The 22,585-nt window shown below is 36.3% G+C and overlaps 1 protein-coding gene across 2 annotated transcripts in view; it reads right to left on the bottom strand.

Moving 5' to 3' along the window:
- POLA1 (DNA polymerase alpha 1, catalytic subunit) overlaps window positions 1-22,585 on the bottom strand; it is a 193,829-nt gene that overhangs the window by 96,885 nt on the left and 74,359 nt on the right. For both annotated transcript variants that reach the window (XM_071750219.1, XM_071750211.1), the window contains exons 28-34: window positions 22,087-22,179; window positions 17,333-17,538; window positions 15,983-16,115; window positions 14,280-14,411; window positions 12,070-12,244; window positions 4,696-4,877; window positions 2,816-2,947 (exon numbers count right to left, since the gene is read on the bottom strand). In XM_071750219.1, the coding sequence (XP_071606320.1) occupies window positions 2,816-2,947; window positions 4,696-4,877; window positions 12,070-12,244; window positions 14,280-14,411; window positions 15,983-16,115; window positions 17,333-17,538; window positions 22,087-22,179 (1,053 nt within the window). The remainder of the gene's footprint in view (window positions 1-2,815; window positions 2,948-4,695; window positions 4,878-12,069; window positions 12,245-14,279; window positions 14,412-15,982; window positions 16,116-17,332; window positions 17,539-22,086; window positions 22,180-22,585) is intronic.

The raw sequence follows: 22,585 nt of genomic DNA, 5'->3' as shown, positions 1-22,585 counted from the left end.
ATACAGATATAAACCACAGCAATGATTAATGACAGAAAATTATTGCAGAAACAAAATTTTATATAAAGGCAATTTATAATACTATTAAAAAAAAAAGAAAAAAAAAAAAAAAAAGAGAGAGAGAGATTGTAGGAGGCTTACAATATTCTATTTATGAACCTACATTCACACCTTTTTAAAGGGAAGAAGTGTATCAACATTGTATTTATTCATTTGTTTTACATGCCAAAAGGGGCAAGTAGATTTTTCTGGTTTTAGACTTCATGGTACTCCCTGCCACACCCAATTTTACACAGCCACATGTAAATGCAACCCAGTAGACTAAATGAAACAATATGAAATGATCCTAAACACTTAAAAAATATGATTCAGAGGTCAGTGAAACAAAGTAAGCTTAAACATTTCAGTAAGTGGTGGATTAGGTGAAAAGGCTCTTGATAGGGCTGTCTTCATAGAAGGTAGCTCATTACTAACTTAAAAACTTCAATTTTGCATTTTATGTTTTTGAAGAATATGCCATTTGACTAACAGACAACCAACAGTAATATTAAAAAAAAATGGAATTACAACATTAGACAACACTTTTCTGTTGAAACTGATACTTCTGCACCCTTCAGATGCATTCACTATAATAGGAGACTGTTAAATAAGTCCCAAAGTTTCACCAAATGCTGTGTTCAGACAGTTCTTTGCTATAATACTTCTGGCTGTGTCTTTGAGGATTATATATATATTAGTGTAAACACCCATTTGATGAATTCCAACTCCAGTTGTTATACAGTCACTCCAAGTACTTGATATAAAAAATAAACTGTAACTCCCAACATCTGCTTTCCTAAGAGCTATTTGGACAAAAAGTTTATCTGCCTAACTCTGTGGTAAACCCTTTTTTAAACTGAAAACTATTGTGTAATTTGGAAATTTCTTTTTGCAATAAAATAATCTTGCACTTTCATAGATTAAATGTATAACTGAATTTATAAAGGTTTTACTTACAAAGAAAAATAAATTCCTGTTGAAGGACACTTCATTATCCTATATACCATGTAATAAGTTTCATAATAGATGTTAATACAATATAAGCAAATCACAATGTTCAATATTCAGACATTTCACAGTTTGGTTCACAGCTTGGTCTTGAAAAAAAAAGGGAGCAGAGTAAAACACTGCACCACTTATTCTGCATTTTACACATGCTTTCTAGCACTTAATATGCCAAAAACTACTTAGCATGTGGCACTGTGTATTATAATAATGTATACACATAAAATCTAAAAAAACTTCATCAAAAGCAACTTTTACACAAAAGCAACCTGTATAAACATATAACTTCGGCACATTATTTAATAACATATTGTATTAATTATATTACATTTTATCATGTCATAATATGTTACATTATATCTTACTATATCATATGATATCAATTGTAATGGAAGAGTAATTTTTTAGCCAGTTGGACTTTACAATAAATTAACATGAGATCTTGCATTTTGGCAACTTCAGGTCTTCAAGTCACCTACCTTTAACTTCCAACAGACAGGAACAGTCAACCCTGCCCTACTTTGTGAAATTCTGCCTGTATGTAAATAATAAAGTTTCATGCTCCTTTTGATGCAAAGACCTTCAGAAGAAGTATGTATATGTTCAGAAATTATCGTATTTCCAGAAAAGAGCTTAGAAAACACTTTGCAGCAACTGCAGTAAGAACTAATATAACACAGTATTACAAGATAACACAAAATACACATTTAGTATTCAACTATAACGTTCTTAGCATTGCAGTTGCTGTCTCCAAAAGCATTTAGTATTTTTACTACTACTTTCACTACTTTTAATACTAACACACCACTAATTAGGTAAGCTATTAATTTTCAAAATTTTCAAAATCAATTTATGTTTTTTAATATATAAAACATTACAAACATCCAAAAGGTTGAGTGCCTTCAAAATTTATGTCTGTCCTGAGAGCTGAGAAAACAGGGAGTGTTGGAAAAGGAAAAAAAAGTCAGGAAGGCAACAGGATGAGAAGATCTATGAAAGTCTGATCAAAATGGCTAGTTGGCAGTTCACAAATATGATGCTTCCAGCATTCTACAGACGCAAATTATATCAATATAATATTTTTAAAGTGATGCTTTTCTTCCTGACCTTCCTAACTTTGGACAGTGCAGACATGGGAATTTGAAGTACACTTTTTTTATCTGCACAATGCCAACAATTTCTGTTGGCATTTAGAAGTTCTTGCACTGCCTCCCAAAAAAGGGAACTATGTCTAATTAATTAACTACCCATCTTTATACTCCCAATCATTATGAGGCAGGATCCTTCATAATATGTCCTTCAAAGAACTTGTACAAACCTACATTAATTTTTCCTTTTTACAATTTACCCCAAATACATCCATTTGAATTGGAGGAAGAAAATTTCAGTTACACAAGAAACTGACATTCTGCATTTTGGACAGGACTCACAGATTTTCTCAAAAGCATTAAAATAATAAATACTTCTTTTTCATCTGAAAAAAATGAAAAAAAGAGAGCTACTACATGTGTACTAATGCTGACCTACAGCTGCAAAAATTTAAATGCATCTATCTTGATTTGAAATTGTATTGAGAAAACAAACATTTTGAATTTGTTTTTTAAATAATTAACTCATTTTATTTTCTTAAAGTTGGGTTTTGACATTGCATGCTATTACCTTGCACTATAACAACATATAGGCTACAAAAAAAAAAGTAACAGGACAGTCACTAAAGTCTTGGCATCACTTACAATATATTCATGTAGTAGAATATATTCTGAATACTTACATTATAGTATTTTCTGATGTGGCGTCTCATATCCAGCAGTAGTTTATTGCACATTTGAACCACGTAGTTTAAAGGAGGCTCTTCACAGTCAATCTTACTGCACCTTTGTAAGCTGGGTTCAATAGATCGCCCCTGAAAACAGGAGTATAAAAACAATCATGACAACAGGTGATGGCTGCAGAAGTTATCACAGGAATATAGATATAGTACGTATATTTTTAAAATAATAATCTTAAAGGGGCTTAAATATCTAGGCATTCTTTCTTCCACCACAGTTGGCTATGCCCATATAAAGACTACCCTGACCTACAGTTTTTCCATTGTTTTCTTAATGAAAAGTCTTCTGGAAAACATGTTTCCTTACCTACTACAAAGTTAATAATTCCAAAAATTATATTAAGAAAAAAATTATATGAAGAAAAAAAACCAACACCAAAGTCAAATAAATGGACAAATCACACTCCACTATCTCCCCTAAACAACACAGGTTTGTTGTTCTGCCCAAGCCCACTGATAAGAACATTGGTATCAACCTTACCGCTATCAGTTATGAAATTATCAACAGGGCTGTAGTAACAAACCTTGCTGAACAAGAATGACACAATTACCTTTTATTTTCTCCAACCACAAAGAGAGTTTTATAGTTTTAAACTATTTCATTACCCCTACTTTCAAAACTTGGACATAATGCATGAACCACACAGCTGGCAGAATTTTCATTAAAATAAAAACAGCTGAGTAGGTTGGACAGTTATACAACTTTTAGTGAATTTTCTCTTCAGGTAAGACTTAGTTTTTTCTTGACAAAGCTCCCACTCACAACACTAGATAAGTCCAGGTGGAAGAGAATAGGTGTTTATTTTCTCTGGTTTAAGGCTTTTTTGTTTTGTTTTGTTTGTTTGGTGGGGGCTGGTTGGTTGGGTTGTTTTGCTTGCGGTTTGTTTTAGTTTTTTTCCGAGTTTGACATTCACTTCTCTCTGGTTAGCCCATCTGCAATTTGTCAAGCCTACATGCAATTAACTATCTTATTTATAGCTGTGATGAACAGAAGTCAAGGACTCACAAAGTATCACTCAATTTTTGTGTCTTCTCCTCTTACTTGCTTCCAAAGACTGGTTTATTTTGATTCAAAAAAATGCGAAACATCTGTTGTTTGTCCAAATTAACTTAAAATAATTACTTTTAATTTAGATAAAAGATTTATTTGCTTTCAGTTTCAAGGTTTTCAGTACTCTGAAGCTCACTAATTTGCCAATGACTAATACATGCATAACATCGCTGTGGAGTTAAATATTTGGTCCTATTTCAAGTTGTGATCCAAGGTCAGAGATACATTTTTTGGCAGAACTTTTCAACAAGAATGTAGCCCTATGACTTTTTATGTTCAATACACAGAGACGGAAGGAAAGATAACAGAGAAAAACCTTACTCTCAAGAAGGGAAGTGGGATGCAGCAAGCTAAACACAAGTTTCAAAACCACTTTGTTCCAATTAATATGATTTAGGATAAGAAATTGCCAGTGCTATACGAAAGTTTCATTAAATGCAGAACTGGAAGTTACTAAGGTGTTAAGATAAGGGCTCCTTTAAAAAGTTACTGCAGCAATCATTCATGACTGTGGGCAAACAGATTAATGAAGTCAGATAAGCTCACATGTTCTGCTAGACGACACAGCTGAAATGCAAAAAAGGGAAAAATATTTCAGCACTGTCCTATCAGCAAATTTCTGTTCCGAAGCTATAAATAGCAGGACTCAAACAATATGGTATCTTCTCCTACACCATATGAATACTATCTGAAAAGCCATTCCCTCCACAAGTATTTTTTCTCCCTTACCAAGGAAGAGAAATGAAACAGAAAAAAAAAAGAACCAACTAACCGAACCATCAAAGACATTGTCATAAATATTTTCTGTTCCACATTTGTGGCAGCAAAACTTGAATCTTTCACAATCCCTATACTTCTCTTCGTCTGTGAGCTGAGCTGGGCCACCAACCAAAGCATCATTCTCCTCATCTTTATGGTAATGGTGATGGACTCTGAACTGGGAGGGATCCAGTCCTATTAATAAGAAACAAAAAATTCAAAAGACTAAGAGGTCAACCATGCAAGTAGGCTCATTTTTCATACGCTCAGTGAAGCAGATTCAAAAGAAAGTTACAAAATGTAAATTCAGAAGCTGAAAATCTCTCCCTTGCAAAAACTCCCTCTATGAAAAATAAATACATTTTGCAATTTTAAACCATGAATAAAGGTTCATGAAACATGAAGAAATCTTACATATTTTCTTACACAAGATTGCTTTATAAATAAAACAGGCACACTGCATTATCATGCAACAGAACATTTTGTTTGAGGAAAGCACTCCTTACGGATGGCTTTATTGTTGTTTTCTTCCTAAGTTACACTGAAAATATTTCAATAAAAATGTGCATCGTTATTAAGAAACAGTCTTTAAATCAAAATGGCACCATTAAAACTGAAAACAGAGAATAAAAACCCCATTAAAGAAACACGGGTGCACTGCTATTACCAACTCCTTCAAGTCCGTATACAACTGCCAACTCTGATTTCAATGCAGTGGTCGATTTCATTTTGGCTCAGTGGTTAACAGCATGTAGGTTTCAATCTAATGCAGTGGTTAAAATTCAGCAGCAGCATTTAAAACGGCAGCACTGGAGACAAAATGCTGTATTTTTGATTGCCAGAACTCAAGATTTTAAACAAATAAATACACAAAAGCTATCCTAAAAACGCCGATTCAACCACAAATAAGTAAATAAGCAAGCAAGCACAAAGTTCACTGCCCTAGGAATAAGATTGCCAAAGTAAACTTAATAAAAATCCACTGGTTTTGTTCATCCTTTTCATGTGCAGCCTTTTAAAAGCCCCCGTATCCCATTTACAGGGTTTTTTTTAATAAACTCTAGCAAACAGCAGATGCTAGAAAAAAAGTATTAATCAAATGAACACGTAGAAAAAAAAAGTTCAGAAACCATGGTTTACCTTATTATTAAGAAAAGATCAAAGAAAAGCACTTTAAAAATATTTTAACAAAGAGTAATTAAGTCGAGTAACAGAATACCATGTATTAACCTATATCTTGTGTAAATTTCAGTAATAAAAGTAATAATTACTATAGAAAGAACAAGAAAGATTACAAACAGAAATTGATGCTAGATCTTGCAGTTCTTTTTAATGTCACTATACAGTACTAGGAGGCTGCAAGAACATGTTTGGGAACAATATTCACTTACACAAATATTATTACAGACATAAAACAGCTTTGTTATATGCACAGATATAGATTGTCTTTATATAAAAGATTAGAGATGTGTGACTATTATAGCTATTCTGATTTTCTATTTTGCAACCATAAAACAAATTCAAGGACAAGGAAAAACTCCTTTCCCAAATATTTATTTGGTTCCTCATAATATAGGGTTTTCACTAAAATATAATCTTTCCAATTTTTGTTTTATCAAAAGAAACAAGTGTTGGTGCATAACAGTAATAATTCACCTCCAAGAGGTTCTGAAACTTTCAGTACAGTCCTCTACTATTCGTTAAAAGGAAAATAATGCAAAAACCATTGGTTATAGCTGATTTTACACTCTAATACATCTCCTTCCCTCTCCCGCCCCAGCCCCAACCAAAACGACTGTGGAGTTTTGTTTGCTTGCTGGGGGGGTGTGTATGTTCTGTTTGGTTTTGGTTTGTTTTTTTTTAAGGGTTACTAATAAATTTGCTGTTTTGCAAAGCAAAGAGTACATTCTGCAACATACAACTAGTAGACAGAAGATTTAGAAAGAGGACTTCAGTTTAGTATAAAGATTTTGAAAAAAACAGTTAAGTATGCAGTAGGTTATATCTAAGATAGTAACTGAATATAAAAAATAACTCTAAGGGTACCCTGAATTCAAAGTGGAATAGGGAAATATTTTTGCAACTTTCCAATGCAGTAGTCATTAAAGGTCAACAAGAAGTCTTTCTTTGGTTGTTTCCCAAAAGGCTGATACTTGACTAAATAAAATATAAAAGGACATAAATTTTGGTCTTCACACAATTACACTTTTCCAGTATTCAGTCAAAACTAGTGACAGCAAATGAGCATGTGAGCATTTAGTAATAATTTATCAGGGAGGGAAAAAAAAATAATAATGGGAAGACTTTTAAATCACACCCATCTTTGAACTTTCTTAGCTGTCTTGGCTGGAGAAAAAGCCAGGAAAAATACTGTGATGATTCAAGTGTACATCTAACTTTTGCTGTGCAAACAGCTCTGGTGAAGTCAAAGGGACTACAAATCAGGCTTTTAAAGAACATGCCTACCTTAATTATCTTGTGGAATTGGGACCTATTTTATCTATTATCTCCTTTCAGGAACACCTAGTTGCCTCAATTAATCCATTTCAGCACACTAACTGGTATACTCTCATACCAGGTCACACTGGTCATATTACTCTATTTGGTAAACAAAACAAGGAATATCCAATGGGGTGGAGGAAATCTGGTTTTGGTGATTTTTAAATGCACAGGATGAGACTGACAAGTGAACTTCTCTGAACTCTTTTTTTTTTCCATGACACTAAGAAAAACCAAAGGAACTTTGACTTACTCTGACATGAAAATCTTTAGGACGACCACTAAACTACCTGCAGCACAGGTAAGCTTCATAACCTCACTGAAACGGCAAGGTTGCACAAATGACAAGGAAATATCACGTTAAAAATACACTGCCTGACAAAACAATTAAAAGCAACTTCCAGAACTTGTTCCGGGATCATTTAATATAATTATTGAAACATCTACTGAGTCGGAAGTAAAAGAGATCACCGGAGAAGCTGATAAAAGGTCAAATAAATATTGCTAGTCGCAGTATTTGCAGAATTCCCTTTCTGCGGGTGGTTTCCAGAGGGTTTTCCAGGCAGGCTCCAGGAGCAGCCGCAGCCGCCGGGCGGGTCTTTGTCCGGGCGCCCGACACTTTCCCCCCGGGACCGCTGAACACGGCCCGAAGGCTTCTTCCCAGTATTTCGGATTTTTCAGCCGCGGGTTCGTCGGGAAGCAGGGAAAGTTTCCCCGCCCGCACCTCCCGCCCGTGAGACATTTTGCGAGAGGCCGGGAAACGGCAGCCGGTGCTGCCACCTGGAGCCCGCGCCCGCGCATTGCAGTCAGGGCGACGCGGCCCGGCCCGGGCTCCGAACCGAACCCCCGGTGCGGCCAAGGCCGAGAACCCTCTGCTCTTCCGAAAGACTCGGGTTTTCTTTGTTTTTCTCTGAAAGATACCCCCTGCGCTGCAAAGCAAGTCTGCATTCTGCGCGGGGTTCTTAAAACAGCCTCCTGCCCCGCCAGAACACACAACGCACCCGCAAGCCTCAGTTTCTAAGTGGGTCCAAAGCATCTCAAAAAACCCCAGCTAACAGGAAATTTGAACACTTTTGAGGTTTATTACTGTATTGCCATGGCGTTTCACCACTACTTTAATCCTCATTTCTATCGTTCTCCTCATTTGATTGTCTACTGTGAGAAAGTGATAAAAATGGCAGAACATGGTCAAATTCCTGTGTGCCACAAGGAGAGCACAACAGTACTGGTTTCTGTCAGGAGATTTAGACTGGGAAGATGCTAAACACTCTTTAGGTACTTGAAATTACTCTCTAGGAAAAAAAAAGAGACAATGTTTTTAAGGTGTGGTGGTAAGTTTCCTTACAAGAAGCTGAGATGCAGTGTGTAGAAGGAGGAACCTGTACCAGGAAGTACTCTAAATGACAAGGCTCATCAGGACCTGGTCATGGCACTCTGAAATTAGGCAGCCTTCCCAAGAAACTCCCAAATGCCAAGCAATCTGCAGAGCACCAACATGCATATCCAGCTATAAGGCTGGATGCACACATCTGCTTTAGAAGACCATGACACGGTCTAGGACAGCAGTCAGTAACTTCCATAATTTAAAAAATAATTGCATTACACTACAAAGTTTTAATTGTTTAAATTACTCTGCTTCTATAATGATTAGATACTTCTGGCAACATAGAAGTAAGGTGTGATTTTTCTTTGAGACAAGGAGCAGTATTTAATATATCAACAAAAAAAAGAATAAATCTTCAAATACGTTAAGAGAATTGTTCTGGAAATACAGTTCGTTTTGTTTAAGAGCCATAGGTATCTCCAGGGTGATATAAGTAAGGTCTCCAAGCATGTGTGAAGATATTTGTTGAATGGCATTACTGATCAGATTGCACACTTTATTTAAGTTTCAGTAACCCTGACAACCCTCATCTTGCCACTGCTTTTCCTCAAGAGCTTCAAGAAAAATGAGAACCACGAGGTTCTCACTTTTAGGGACAATGAATTTCCATCTCTCAAAGGCTAGACAGACCTACAATGTTCAAAAACATAAGGCAATTTTCAGTTTTATTCCAGAGTGAGAAAGTGCATTATTTAAGGACTTCTCTGTAATTTTTAGGTGTGGTTATTTGCTTTTGTTCTTCACCATCGAAGATAGCTTAAAATAACTTGCTTTGAGCACAGGCAGAACAAAGAATTTTTCATCATTTTCATCATTTTGATATAAGCCAAGCTTCCCTAAGAAGAGCTCAATTTTACCTACTTGGGTGCAGTGATTTGTCAATGAACTATTCACCTTACATAGAGGTTCTCTTAAAAATTAAGCTATCTTTTTCCTACAACCACCTCCTTATAAAGATAAGATCAGGCAGAGGAAGACATGCACAATGAGAATGAAACCATGTTTCCACCCACAGATAGGACACAGCCTCCAACACATCAGCTTTCCTCTTCAGAACAGAAAAACAGGCTCTTTTGCAACAAGCTAGTAAAAAAGTTCAAGTATTTGGATATGTAACATGATGAAAATACTATGCAAAACCCAACTTAAAGAGAACAGCAAAGAATTCTCCTGTTTGCTTATTTAGTCAAGCTGGGTTCAAGCATCTTGTATACTGAAGACTATTTTCAATTTATCTGAAACAAAAACATTTGAATATCCCTCCAGTATGGTTATAAAAAAAGCTGTGAGATAACTCAGCTTTCAAAGGCTAATGTACAACTCTAATTTAAAGTGCTGTATATCAAGACCTAAGTAGAGCAGAAGTTTTGAAAAAGACCTGACTATACTCAAACTCAAGTTAAGCATTTCCATGAACACAAAACTTGAGAAAGATAATTTTTTTACAAAGTACAGCAAGGTCAAACTGAACGCATTTGAGACCTAAGTTTGTAATAGATACATACAGGTTTCCAGACTAACAATTGTGGACTATTAATAAACTCTCAGCTGCATGACACTATTACAGGCTATAAAAGAAATTTTCATCTTGAACGTACTGTAGGACAAAAAGCAGCAATAAGCATTTACAAACAGTAGATGCTATCATGTGGCACCCAGTTCTTATAATCTGTGCACTTAATTGAGGTGCCTGAAGGGAGTCAAGTCTTTTCTGAAAATCCAACCTGTTGTTAATAAGGAACAACTCTGAATTTGAGCCTAACTCTACTTTAGACTAACAATCTTTTCCAAATTAAATAAATTAGCGTCATAAATCTTTCCTGTCTTTTATCTTAATGAAATACAAGTTTACCACCTATTTAAAACCGCTTCAACCTAACCAAGAGTGCTTGACCTTTTCAGTCAGGCATACCACATAGTCCACTCTGACATCAAGGGAAAGTTGTACTCCAAGGCCCTGCCACACAAACAGAATGATTTGTATGGTCAGCCTGTATGTGTGAAGGTGTCTGCTGACACCTCCTCAAAGCACCAGAGTTATTGAGGACACACTGCAACATCAAATGCCCCCAAGAAATACCCCTGCAGCCACACAGGCTATGTGTGCCTTCTATTTCTGCTCCCAGAAATAGCAAAATTCCTGCTCTGAAAAAGCTGCACATTATACAGCCTGTCTTGGGAGATGAAGATCTTTTATGGCTATCACGCTTCTTGAGAAGCAACGAGACAGGAACTTAAGACACAGATTTTAATTGCAAATTGTCAGCTGACCATGAGCAGAACCTGCTGCTAGCAAGAAATCTAGAGATGCAGTATCCCAGGTGAACAGTCCTGACAGGCAGGACTGCTTTTTGGTTTTAAGTGACCAAATCCTGGATCGTTGTCATTACCCAAACACAAAATGCTAAGGACTAATTCTTCCTTTGAGTGTTCCAAAAATTCTGAAGAAAATAATTTCTGCAGGTCTAAACTTCCTGTAGATATGAACATAGCATAAAACAGGAATTAGCAAACTGATACAATGCAATTCTCTAAAAAACTATTCTTGTGAGAGAGGAAAGTCTTGTCAAGAACTCTGCAGCCAGAAAGATTAAAGACCTTTTTCTGTAACACTTTTTAAAAATAGTTAACTAGATGCGGGATACAAATCACCATATTTCTTTTATCAAGGAGATCAATGATGTCTGCTGCTGAATCACTTTTCAGGATGAAACAACACTGGAAGGATTACACACACATTGTATTTTCATGGAAAGAGACCTCAAACAACTGTTAAAAATTTTTCAACACCTGTATTTCTTTCTAGGTAAGAAAGATAGAGGAGGGAGGAGACAATCAGAGCTGAGCAAAAAAATCTCTTGACTCTAATTCCTTTGACATCCTCGCAAGAGGAAAAAACAAGTCTAACAAGAGCAAATCCCTATTGATCATTTGAATAAAAACTGTTGATTCTGTGGGTCACTAGTGTTAGTCGCATTTTTATAGCACATTTTTTTGTCTACTTGCCTATTCCACATGGAAAAACAGAGACTGGTTTTATGCTTCTATTATCCACTAGGTCAGTTCTAGCAAACAGCCTTCACTTACATCCCACTAAAAATTTGTATCCTTTCATTATAACTATGCTTTCTCCCTGTGGAGAACCTAAAGATGCTAGAGTTTCTCCCTGGGAAAATGCTACTTCTGGTTGCACGCTCCAGAATTTCTTCATTAACTTAAAAAAATCTTAAATGCATACAACAGTAGTGTCATTTATGAAGAGCAGATTTTTTCAAGTCTGAAAAAGAATTATAAGATTAAATTCATGTAAATGAGCACCTTCTGAAAATGGTATTCTGCAAGTCATAGAAACAAACTTACAATCCAAGCTGGTTTCTTTTGACTGTGTAACACAAGCTATTGTTCACTGTAAAAAGACTGATTTTGGGAAGCACTTCTCTTAAGAACCATACATTACAACTTCCCACTTTATCTCTTGTAATTCTTTAAATAAATTATACTTACCTAACCATGTTGCAATAAGAACAGAATCAATTCCCTCTATGGGCTCACATATTCTAGCAACTACTGGATGTATCTGCTGTGACAGGTAATACTGAGTATCAACAGTAAGATTGTCTTGTTTTTGCAACTGCTCTGGAGCATATGCCCGCTGCCCAGCACTGAGTTCTGATCCATCCTGAGACAGGAGACACATAGAAAACAAAGTGTGAAAGTAAAATCCACATTTAGCCTATACAAAGGATTAGGCTTCAAATATTATGCATTATTTTAATGCAAAATTGTTACACAATCACTCTCTTTTGCTTGATTTATTATGCATCCAATACAAATCCGGCAGTAGCAAAAAAAAAAAAAAAAAAAAAATTGTATTGCTGATGCTGGCATCAACTACCAAGTTCAAGAATGTAAATCCAGCTTGTATTATTGCAGCCTACACGTGCAAATCAGTAAGAGTAGACAGAGTAAACAGTCCCATCTGTCAGTTCTGAAATGCACAATGAAAACACATTGTAACCATCAGCCCAGTTAAAAATATGCAGAGGGCATGCATTTTGGATTCACTTAGCACTAAACTAGCATTATTATTTTGTACAACAAGCAAATTCTAAGCCCTGGATATCAAAACTATATCTGTTTGGCTAGCAACTTGCATTCTTTGATTCCACAAAGATACAAATAGAATGAATGGTCAGAGAATGGGCCATCGTTTGTTGCCATGCAAAAAAAATAAAGAGCTGATAGCATTGATTGGAAAAAGCATATTCTGAAATATTCAGAAATGCTGAAAGACAAACATGGTAACATCATGCCAAGAGAGAAACACCACTCAGAGGTTAAGAGTATACAATACATTCTTCTCCAACTTAAAAGAGGAAGATAAAGAGAAAAATAACTTTATTTGGAAAGGCAATAATTAAATTGAAAGCGATATTAATGGCAGAATTAAGTACCAAGTCTAAGAAGATGTTACTCTTCTGAAAAATGTAAGTCATTAAGTCTGTACAATGTTGTTCCCAGTACACAACTACACTAGGAAATGTTATTTTTAATGTGTGTCAAAAATCTTAGAGCAGAACTTACAGAAGTATTTCAGCAAGCATTCAGTAATAGAAGTAAACTTTCATGGGGATGGGGTGAGGGCAGGCATAGAACAGTTTATATTTTGCTAAGTACATTTTTTGTGTGGCCTTTTTCACAGCAAAATAAAACTAATGCATTAACATATTGACATTTTCATTTTTTCAGTTAAGACAAGCTACTGGCTCCAATAGGGTCAGCAACCATGGAGTGAAAACCCATCACTAATACAGACAGACTGCAAGCCACTGGCTCCTCCTACTCCTTTCAGACAACTTAGTATTCAGAACAAAATTAATTTAGGACTATTCAGCTCATCCAGCTGCTTTGCAAAAATAATTACAATGCAATTCCTTCAGCTCCCTTCTTTCAACAAGTACATTCTTCTTTCTTATTGTGCCATTGCTCAGCCATACCCATGGCCCAGCTCTCATAAATCTTGGCAGCTTTGTCACACCAGGCTAAGAACTCTCAGTTAAATAAAACCCAGTTATCTTTCAGCTTCTAATAATGAAGGAGCTGAAACATTGGTCCATGCAGAAGTCACTTTGCCAAGTCTATCAGTTTGACATAAATCCCATGGTCCACCTAATCCAACCTACACCTTTTTTTTTTTTTTTTTTTAAATACCAAATTCAAAGTGGAGTACATATTTATGAGAAAATTATAATAACTTATAGGATAAACACCAGAAAACAGGAACTTTCTCAAATTCCACAGTCTATTCAACACAGGTACTAAATATCCAATGACTCAACTGAAAAGACACAGGTTGAGGCATAAAATAACCATAACACTTTTCAAGCTCCACCACCAACAATAAGATTTTGAAAAATGACAGGTTCTTCACCACTAGAATTTTCTTCTCATTTCGCTGACGACTAAATGTTTTCCTTAAAAATAAGATCTAGTGCCAAAAAGAAATTAATTTAGAGAAATTTTAATCAGCCACTATAATGGTTCTTTCTGGCTCTGTAATTTTAAATTTGGTACAGAAAACTGACTATTTTACTATATAACATAATCTAATTACAAAGAAATGCCAAAACATTTCTTCCAGGAGTTGTTTTGTTTTGTTTTGCTCTCTCTAAAAACAATACCTAGTATTTAGATTCAAATAAAGACATTTTTACCTGACAGATGATGTATGACACTGTGTCTCCTGCCTTCACCTTTCGGCCTCCTTGAGAGTTTATCCACATGGCAACATGCACATGTGGCAAGTTTTTTTTGTCAGGATAATCCTGTGGCTCTTTTGTCAATGCCTAAGGGATCAAAAGAGAACACAAAATCATAACTCTGAGGAAAGTATTCTACTTCAGTGATAGACAACTTAGAACATTAAAAGACAATATTACATCCTAGCTATCTTCATCCATCTACTATTTGCAAGTACATTTGCAACACAAAAATGTAAGATGACAGAACTCTAATAAAGGTATTTCCAAGACATGAAGGTCTAGGTACCAGTCCTCTATACATTAAAGATGTTTTTATTAAAAAAATAAGAGGATGCCTGTTACGATCCAATGCCTTCACAATTTCTGTCTGAAAAGTACATTACAACAAGCACAACAATTAAAAGCAGTTACAAATATAATGCAATTGTTTTAAAATGAAACTAAATTGAATATGAAAACATTACACAAAACACAACAACACAGCCAGAGATTATCCTCTTACCCCTGCACCAGCCCAGGTCATCTGAATATCAACTAGTTAAGTGTATTTAAAAGCTCTGTAGCATGATGGTACAGCTGATTTAAATCCTTCCATGCATCTCTTGTTACTGATATTCCACAATGAGTTCTCTTGACATAGAATCCTATGTTTAAATATTTCCCATTTACCCAATTCTTAGAAGTAACTTATACATCTGATGTAATGTGTAAAACGCATTATTTAATTTTTTTCTCAAGTAGTAAAACAAAGGAGCATTCAGGCATTTACAGTGGAAATTATTCTGTATGTTTTTTTAATGGGATATGAAGTACACTTAGAATATCTGCAATTGGAGCAGTTTGGGTTTTCTTAAGTCAACCATAAAAATTCACTGATTTTTCCAACACTCACATGACAACCTGAACACATTTCATTACTGTTGGCTTAACACAGTCTTACAGAGCAGGCAGATGTCTGGCTAGGAGAAGATATGGAGCAAATTTAGTGAAACTCTTCTATTAGAAGCATGAGAGGGGCACCTAACAACCAAGTCATTAAAGAAACACCCCTAGCAGGGCTTTTGCACTTAAAAATTCAGGTTTTATTGAGCACTCATAACAATAAACCAAAACCATACTGCTCTTTGCTAGAACTCCTGTAGATAAAGCAGAGCATTTTACTTCTTCCTGCTGGGAAGTCTGGAATGAGATCTCAGAATTACTATTCGCTTTCTTCTGTAAAGTTTTGAAGGGAAGCAAACTAAAAATAGTATGGGTTTATATCAGTTTTCTAGAAAACAGAATGGTTTATTCTTTTCTGCTGCATTCCTCAGTTTATGTATTTTAAATCTGGAATATTAAATACCAATTTAAGAGAAAACTTCTCCTGAAAGCGTGAGCTATCACGTTATTCTCAAAGTACAAAATGAGAAGAGAAGACAGAAGGATGGAACAGGACAAAATTACTATTCTGAAGCAAGACAGGCTTCCGGTCCCACAAGGTAGTTTTTTTCCTCATAGTGTAGGATATTTGCAATATGTTCCATGCTATTCAATATCTAATAAAACTCTTGATATTTCACAGCATAAGTATTCCAAAGGCTTTTATCAGCAGCCAATATATCCAGGAACAGTAAAGTTGTTCTGAGACAGAAAAGAGATGAAATATCATTTACCTTGTTTATTTCAAACTGATTTACTGGGATTTGACCACTGACCACATTTTCTCCAATTTCTATAAGCCGCCTCTGAATATTTTCCACAATTATGTCTCGGGGCTGATCAGAAAGAATCTGACCAATTACATAGCTGCAAAAATAGTCCAGAAATTAAGAAAAGCTTAAGACATTCAAAGCAAAACCATTACAATAAAGACTATCCTCTCTTTTCCTGGGTTACTTGTAAAAATTAAGGAAGCTGAGGATGAAGTCTGATGCAAAATTTATAGAAATTTACCAGGATATTTCATGTTGAGTTTTATATGTTTACTTATTTTACTAAAAGCAAATTACTGTAAATGTTTCTACTGTTAAAACAGTGATCTGAAATTGCTGAGTACAACTGCTTTCTATTTTCTGCTCAAATTTAATTTTGCCATTGATTATTTCATAACAGGTATCTTAAGATGGGGGAGAAGAGAACATATCAAGTAAGCAAAGTCTTGCCTATTTCTGTAAAATGTGGATGGAAGATCTGCCAGCTGCAGAAGAGTTAGTCACTAAAGAACTCTCTCAACCATTTGTATAGCTTTAATTACTAATACATTCCTAACTTGGAAAATTTGCTTCTATTATGATGCATCTTTTCTTAGAAAATGCAAGTCTTAAGAACAGTAAGTATGTGGTGTATTTTTACAAATGTAAAAAAGTATTCATTTTTGGATACATTTGAACCACAATTTAGATTTTCAAGAGGCAGTAGGCAATAGACGTTGAGTCAGACCTCAGATGACCACTTCTCCACCCACTCCAGCTTTCTTCCTACAGTGCTAAGCGCATTCTCTACACTGAATTTCAGTATGAAAATGCTCCAGGGAATGACGATTAATAAATCATCATGCCATATCCACCATAATGAAGTATCAGAACAGCCTCATTTGAAAATGGAAGAGAAATGGTCTTTGGGGAAGGAGTCACCTCCTCAGCTTTCCTCTCCTCCTCCAGCTTTACGAGAGGATACTGAAAGAGCTTCTTTGAAGAACAACCTGACCTAAAACCTATGATTCTAAAGATTTACAGCACCCACCGCTGTCTTAAACTGATCTTTGTGACCACTCAAATGCACAGCCTCCACAGAAGATGCAAAAACAGAGTGAAATTAGACATTTGGACTTGCCCAAGTATAATGTCACCAATGCCAGAATGGAATGTTTGCCACCATCTCCCACAAAAATCAGATTAAGATGCCCCAACACTGTTGTGAGTCACCAATCTGCACTGTTCAGCAAGCAGCCATGCAGTATCAAGTGTTTATGAAGCATGTACAGTTTGAAACAGTAAAGAGGACAACACCACAAAGAAACTCACTTTCCAGTCTCTTTTGCAAGATCACACCAGTCTCTTCGGACGATATCCAATCCTTTCAATTCTTGTTTAGTAATATATTTTCCATCTCCTGTTGGTTCCACAGTCAGGGCAGCATACTTCTTCTTCTTTAACAGTAGCAAGGACTTAAAGACTCCATCAATATCAATTTCCAACAATTTATAGAGTTTATTGACTTCATTTTTGATCTGTGAATTGACCAACATTAAAACAAAATGCAGCACCTTAACAGCTATGGAAGAATTTAACCTCCATCTCGAACGCATCATTTTTAAGTTTTAAAACAAGTAACATTACACACTGTGTGTTTTCATGCACGTTTTAAAGACTCATCAGATATAATTAATCATGAAATTAAATACACAGTAGTAACGATGAGCTACTATTAAAATTAAGGTTCACCTACTGGGTTTTTCAGGATTTACAGCTTGGTAAATTTAACTCCCTAACGAAATTAAGCAGTGCAGAGAAGCACGGGGCTGAATGTGACTGCAGAGAACTGACTCCAGCCCCATTTTCCTAGGTCAGCCAGTCCCTCTAGCCTCTCATACAAATGAAGCAAACAAAGGACTGCAGACCAGAACACCATGCGTGCATGCACAGGAAAAGCATGCACAAGTGGGCAAGTGGTTATTTATACCCTTCCCCACAATATACCTACATTTTCTGTAGCCCGTTATCTTTGAGGGGAAAGGTGTCATTTTTCTAAACACAGGCTATGTCTGATCCAAATACAAAAGGTTGAAATTGCACTTGATATGTTGTATTAATACAGTACCAAACATCAAGGTGCTCCACATCTCTTCCTTTTATTCACAGGAAAAAGAAAAGCAACATCTCAAAAGCAGCATGTACTTCCAGCAACAAACTATGGTTCCACCACACATTTACTCACTTGGCTAGAAGTTCCCCACTAGCATTTTTCTTTTTTCAGGCACATTTACTTTACATTATTCAACAGGCTATCTGCATATCGCTCCTCAGATATCCTTCATTTTCTCATTTTCATTACTCTTCATTTCATTTTCTTTCCTCTACAACATTATTTACTTCTATTTTCAGTGCCCCCATGTCCACTTTTATTTCTTTTTTTCCAGTTCTCTTGTCAGAGACCACAAACTGTAACTATCTTTTTCTCCTGCTTACTGAAGTTTTATGTAAATTAAAGCTGTTTTGTTTTCTAACACATAGCTCCTGTATGACAGGAACAGTACTTTCAAGCATAGAATCTCATTAGTTTTCTATTTAGCTTTAAGCCTACGTTACCAGTTTTAACCAGTTTTTTCCCTTATTTTTCCCTTATTTCCCAAATTTTCTATGTATGCAGCATTTAATTTTTTCACTTGGATCTCCATTCTCCCCACTGCAGAAAATATCAAGACCTAATAACCTGTGTCTATCCTTAGAATTTATACCCCTTGTATATTTATAAATTACAAAGGACCTCATGAAGTAAAACCATTTTGCCTATAGGTTCATATTTCTGCTATTTTTCACGTATTTTCAATTTTTTTAACATCATGCTAATAAAATACTTAAAAAAACAGTACAGTTTGATTGTACCAGCAAATCTGATTCTCAAGGATTTACAGAAAATAACATACAAAATGCTGCTCATGACTAAAAGAAGCATGGATATAAATATTGGGGGTAAAGGGCAGGAGAGTAAGTATATCCAGAAACTTGTGACACATGGCATTAGATGGAAAAATTCAGGAAGAAGATGAGAGAATTTTCTCCAATGGAAAAACAAAATTAATCTTTTGGAGAAATGCTTCAACACTGATGCTTTACATCAGAAGAGGGATACATGCACTAACTGCTCTCACCACAATTGTTTGCAGTAAACCTGTGTGTCTTCCAAAAAGTCTACATTAAAGCAGAAGTACCATAAAAACATGAAAACATTCAAAACATGTCTGGTTTTCTTCTGTTTTCATAAAAAAACAGACGCAAGATAGGAAGTACATGGGATAAAAAAAAACCTAAAATTTGATTCACATTAAGCAGGTGATAAGTTCAAAAACCTACCTGTTCTTTCCATAACACTGAATCAAAGTCAGAAGTATTTAACCTATGATGATGACCTTGCCAGACTTTAGAAAGATTATTACTGTTATTCCATAATGTTTTTTAATTAAAAAACTAAGTCACCCATACACACAGGGTTAGAGTAAGATTAAACTTTCTTATACACTACTGGATCTTGAAACCACATATAGTCTTCCATGTGTCAAAGAAAAAAAAGAAAAATTTCTCTTTATTGTATAAATCTTTCTTGATTTATACACATGATCTTTCTTGATCATCACGATATCACTGCTTTTTACCTCCTCCTGAGATACATCCTCTTCTCAAAGTACTCAATTAGAACAAAGAGAATCACTCTTGCCTTAAAATTGCTATGTCTTGTAGAACCATCACAGTTGGAAAAGACCTGTAAGATCACTGAGTCCAACAATCAATCCAGAAAAACCCATCATGCCCACAAGAGCATGTCCTGAAGTGCCACACCAACACGTTTCTAGAACACCTCCAGGGATGGTGACTCCACCATGTCCCTGGGCAGCTCATTTCAGAGCCTGACTACTCTCTCAGTAGAGAAATTCTTCCCCATACCCACTCTAAGCCTCTTTCAGTGCAACTTCAGGAAATTTTCTCTAGTCCTATTATTATTTACTTGGGAAAAGAAGCCAACATACAGGTCACTACAACCTCCTTTCACATAGCTGTAGAGAGTGGATAAGGTTTCCCCTCACCCTCCTCTTCTCCAAACTAAACATTCCCAGTTCCCTCAGCCACTCCTCAAAGGATTTATTCTCCAGACACTTCACCAGCCTGGTTGCCCTTCTTTGAACTCACTCCAGCAGCTCAATGTCTTTCAGCCCAGAGCTGAACACAGGACTGGAGTTGCAGCCTCACCAGTGCTGCGTACAGGGACACCATCATTTCCCTTCTCCTGCTGGCCACACTGTTCTTGATACAAGCCAGAATGCTCTTGGCCTTCTTGACACCTAGGCACACTGATACCTCATGTTCATCTGTCTATCAACCAACACACCCAGGTCCTTTTTGTCTAGGCAGCTTTCCAGCCATTCTTCCCCTTGACTGTAGCATTACATGAGGTTCCATTACATTACATTCCAAGTACAGGATCTGACACTTGGCCTTGTTAAATTTCATACAGTTGGCTCCAGCACATCGATCCAACCTGTCCAGATGTCTCTGCAGAGCCTTCCTACTCTTGAGCAGATCAACACTCCCACAGTTTGGTGTCATCTGTAAGCTGAAGGTGCACTCCATCTGCTCATCCAGATCACTGATGAAGACATTAAGCAGAACTCACCCCATTGGGAAACACCATTGGTCACCAGCCACCAACTGGGTTTAACTCTGTTCACCACAACTCTCTCAGCTCAGACATCCAGTCTTTTTTTCACCCAGCACAGAGTACACCTGTCTAAGCCAGGAGCCACCAGAAAAATGTTGTGGGAGACAAGTGTCAAAGGTTTCACTTAAGTCCAGGCAGACAACATACACAACCTCACCTTGTCCACAAGGTGTTTCACCTGGTCCATAAGAGGAGATCAGGTTGGACCTGACTTTCAGGAACCCATGCTGGCTGGGCCTGACCCCTGGTTGTTCTGCACAAGCACACAAAATATGAACCACTGCATCATCTTCCTCAGTAATGAGGTCAGGCTGACAGGCCTGCAAGTTCCCCAGATCCTCTTTCCAGTCCTTCCTGTCAATGGGTGTCACACTGGAAACCCTCCAGTTGCCTGGGATCTCCCCTGATAACCAGGACTGCTGATAAATGATGGAGAGCAGCTTGGCAAGCTCCTCTGCCAGCTCCCTCAGTACTCTCAGGGGGATCCCATTCATCTCCATAGACTTGTGAATGTTCAGGTGCCATAGCACATTGTTAACTGCTTTCTCCTGGATTATGGGGGAATTATTCTACTCTTTGCCCCTGTCTTTCAGCTCAGGAAGCTGAATACCCTCTGAAGATAACCCTATGTTATAACATACAGAAAACCCTCTATGTTTTCTTTGGGTTTTAAAAGCTTCCATAGCTCTCATTTATATCAACATTTCTTCCATCTTTCAAATACAAACTTCTCTCACATCTTTTCTAAAATGTTCTGAAACATTTCTCACTTCTTTTCCATGATTTCAGCGAGACATAAATGTTGCACACAGTCAATTGTCAACTGCTAATCAAACACATCTCTTCCATATCTAGCATACCCTGGAAATCAGTATTTTTTTTACAACTGAAAATCTGATAGCACATAATGTGCAATACATACTACACATCTGAACAAAACTAAGCTGACATATCTCTCACATCAAAACAAAAAGCATTAGAATAAAAATTGTGCTCACACTGTAACTAGAACTAAGATGGAGGAATTGTAACTTAAATTTTGGCTTACCAAGTATTCAGAGCCTTTCCTGGTAGCTTACAATTGGCAAAAAAGCTCATTATACAATGAAATGTTTCATTTTAATTTAACCACTTCTAAAAATGCACAGAGTAGCTACACCTGAAGATAAGGTACTCTGAGCCTCTGAGCTTTTACTACCCTATAGCTTCCACATGTGGTCATGTGCTTCTTCCTCATGGCCTATTCTCTGCTTGTGCTATGGAGTCCCCTCCTAATACCATCTGCTCCATTCAGTGTTACAACAGAGACATGTAGAAAAGCATGAAAAAGAAAAAAATTCTTTACCTTGTTTCCCAGCTTGAAGACCTCATCCAAGTTGGTGCTATTAGTGTTTATCATAATGGAATCTGTGTCTCCATAGATCACCTCAAGGTTCATCTAAATGAAACAAACTGGTTTGAACAACAAAACAGAACCACTCCATCTTTTTAAAGTCTTGCCTTCAAGATTCGAAAAGATTACTGTCCATATATTATCCCTTCAATACTAAAAGCAGGAAAATGTAAAGCAAGTTCATCTGAGAAGTCCATAAAATTCATTAAGATCTATTTGAGTTTGAAGAGAATAATGAAACTTAAACCGCTGACAAAACACCATTCATTTGTGTATATGTGTGCTAAAATTTTAATAAATGAATGCTAGAAAAGTAAGTCAGTGAACAAGTCTGATCTTGAGAACCAACAGAAATAACTTTGGACTGCTAGGACTCAAGATCATTTTGACTCAAAGACTGATGGACAAATCCAGGCTATTCAGGTAAGCATTTAGCAAATGTACAGGAAGG

The sequence above is a fragment of the Heliangelus exortis genome, chromosome 1 (genome assembly GCF_036169615.1).
Source record: "Heliangelus exortis chromosome 1, bHelExo1.hap1, whole genome shotgun sequence".
NCBI lineage: Eukaryota > Metazoa > Chordata > Aves > Apodiformes > Trochilidae > Heliangelus > Heliangelus exortis.
Note: the sequence above shows the minus strand (reverse complement) of the source record. Positions and strands in the feature narration are given on the sequence as shown.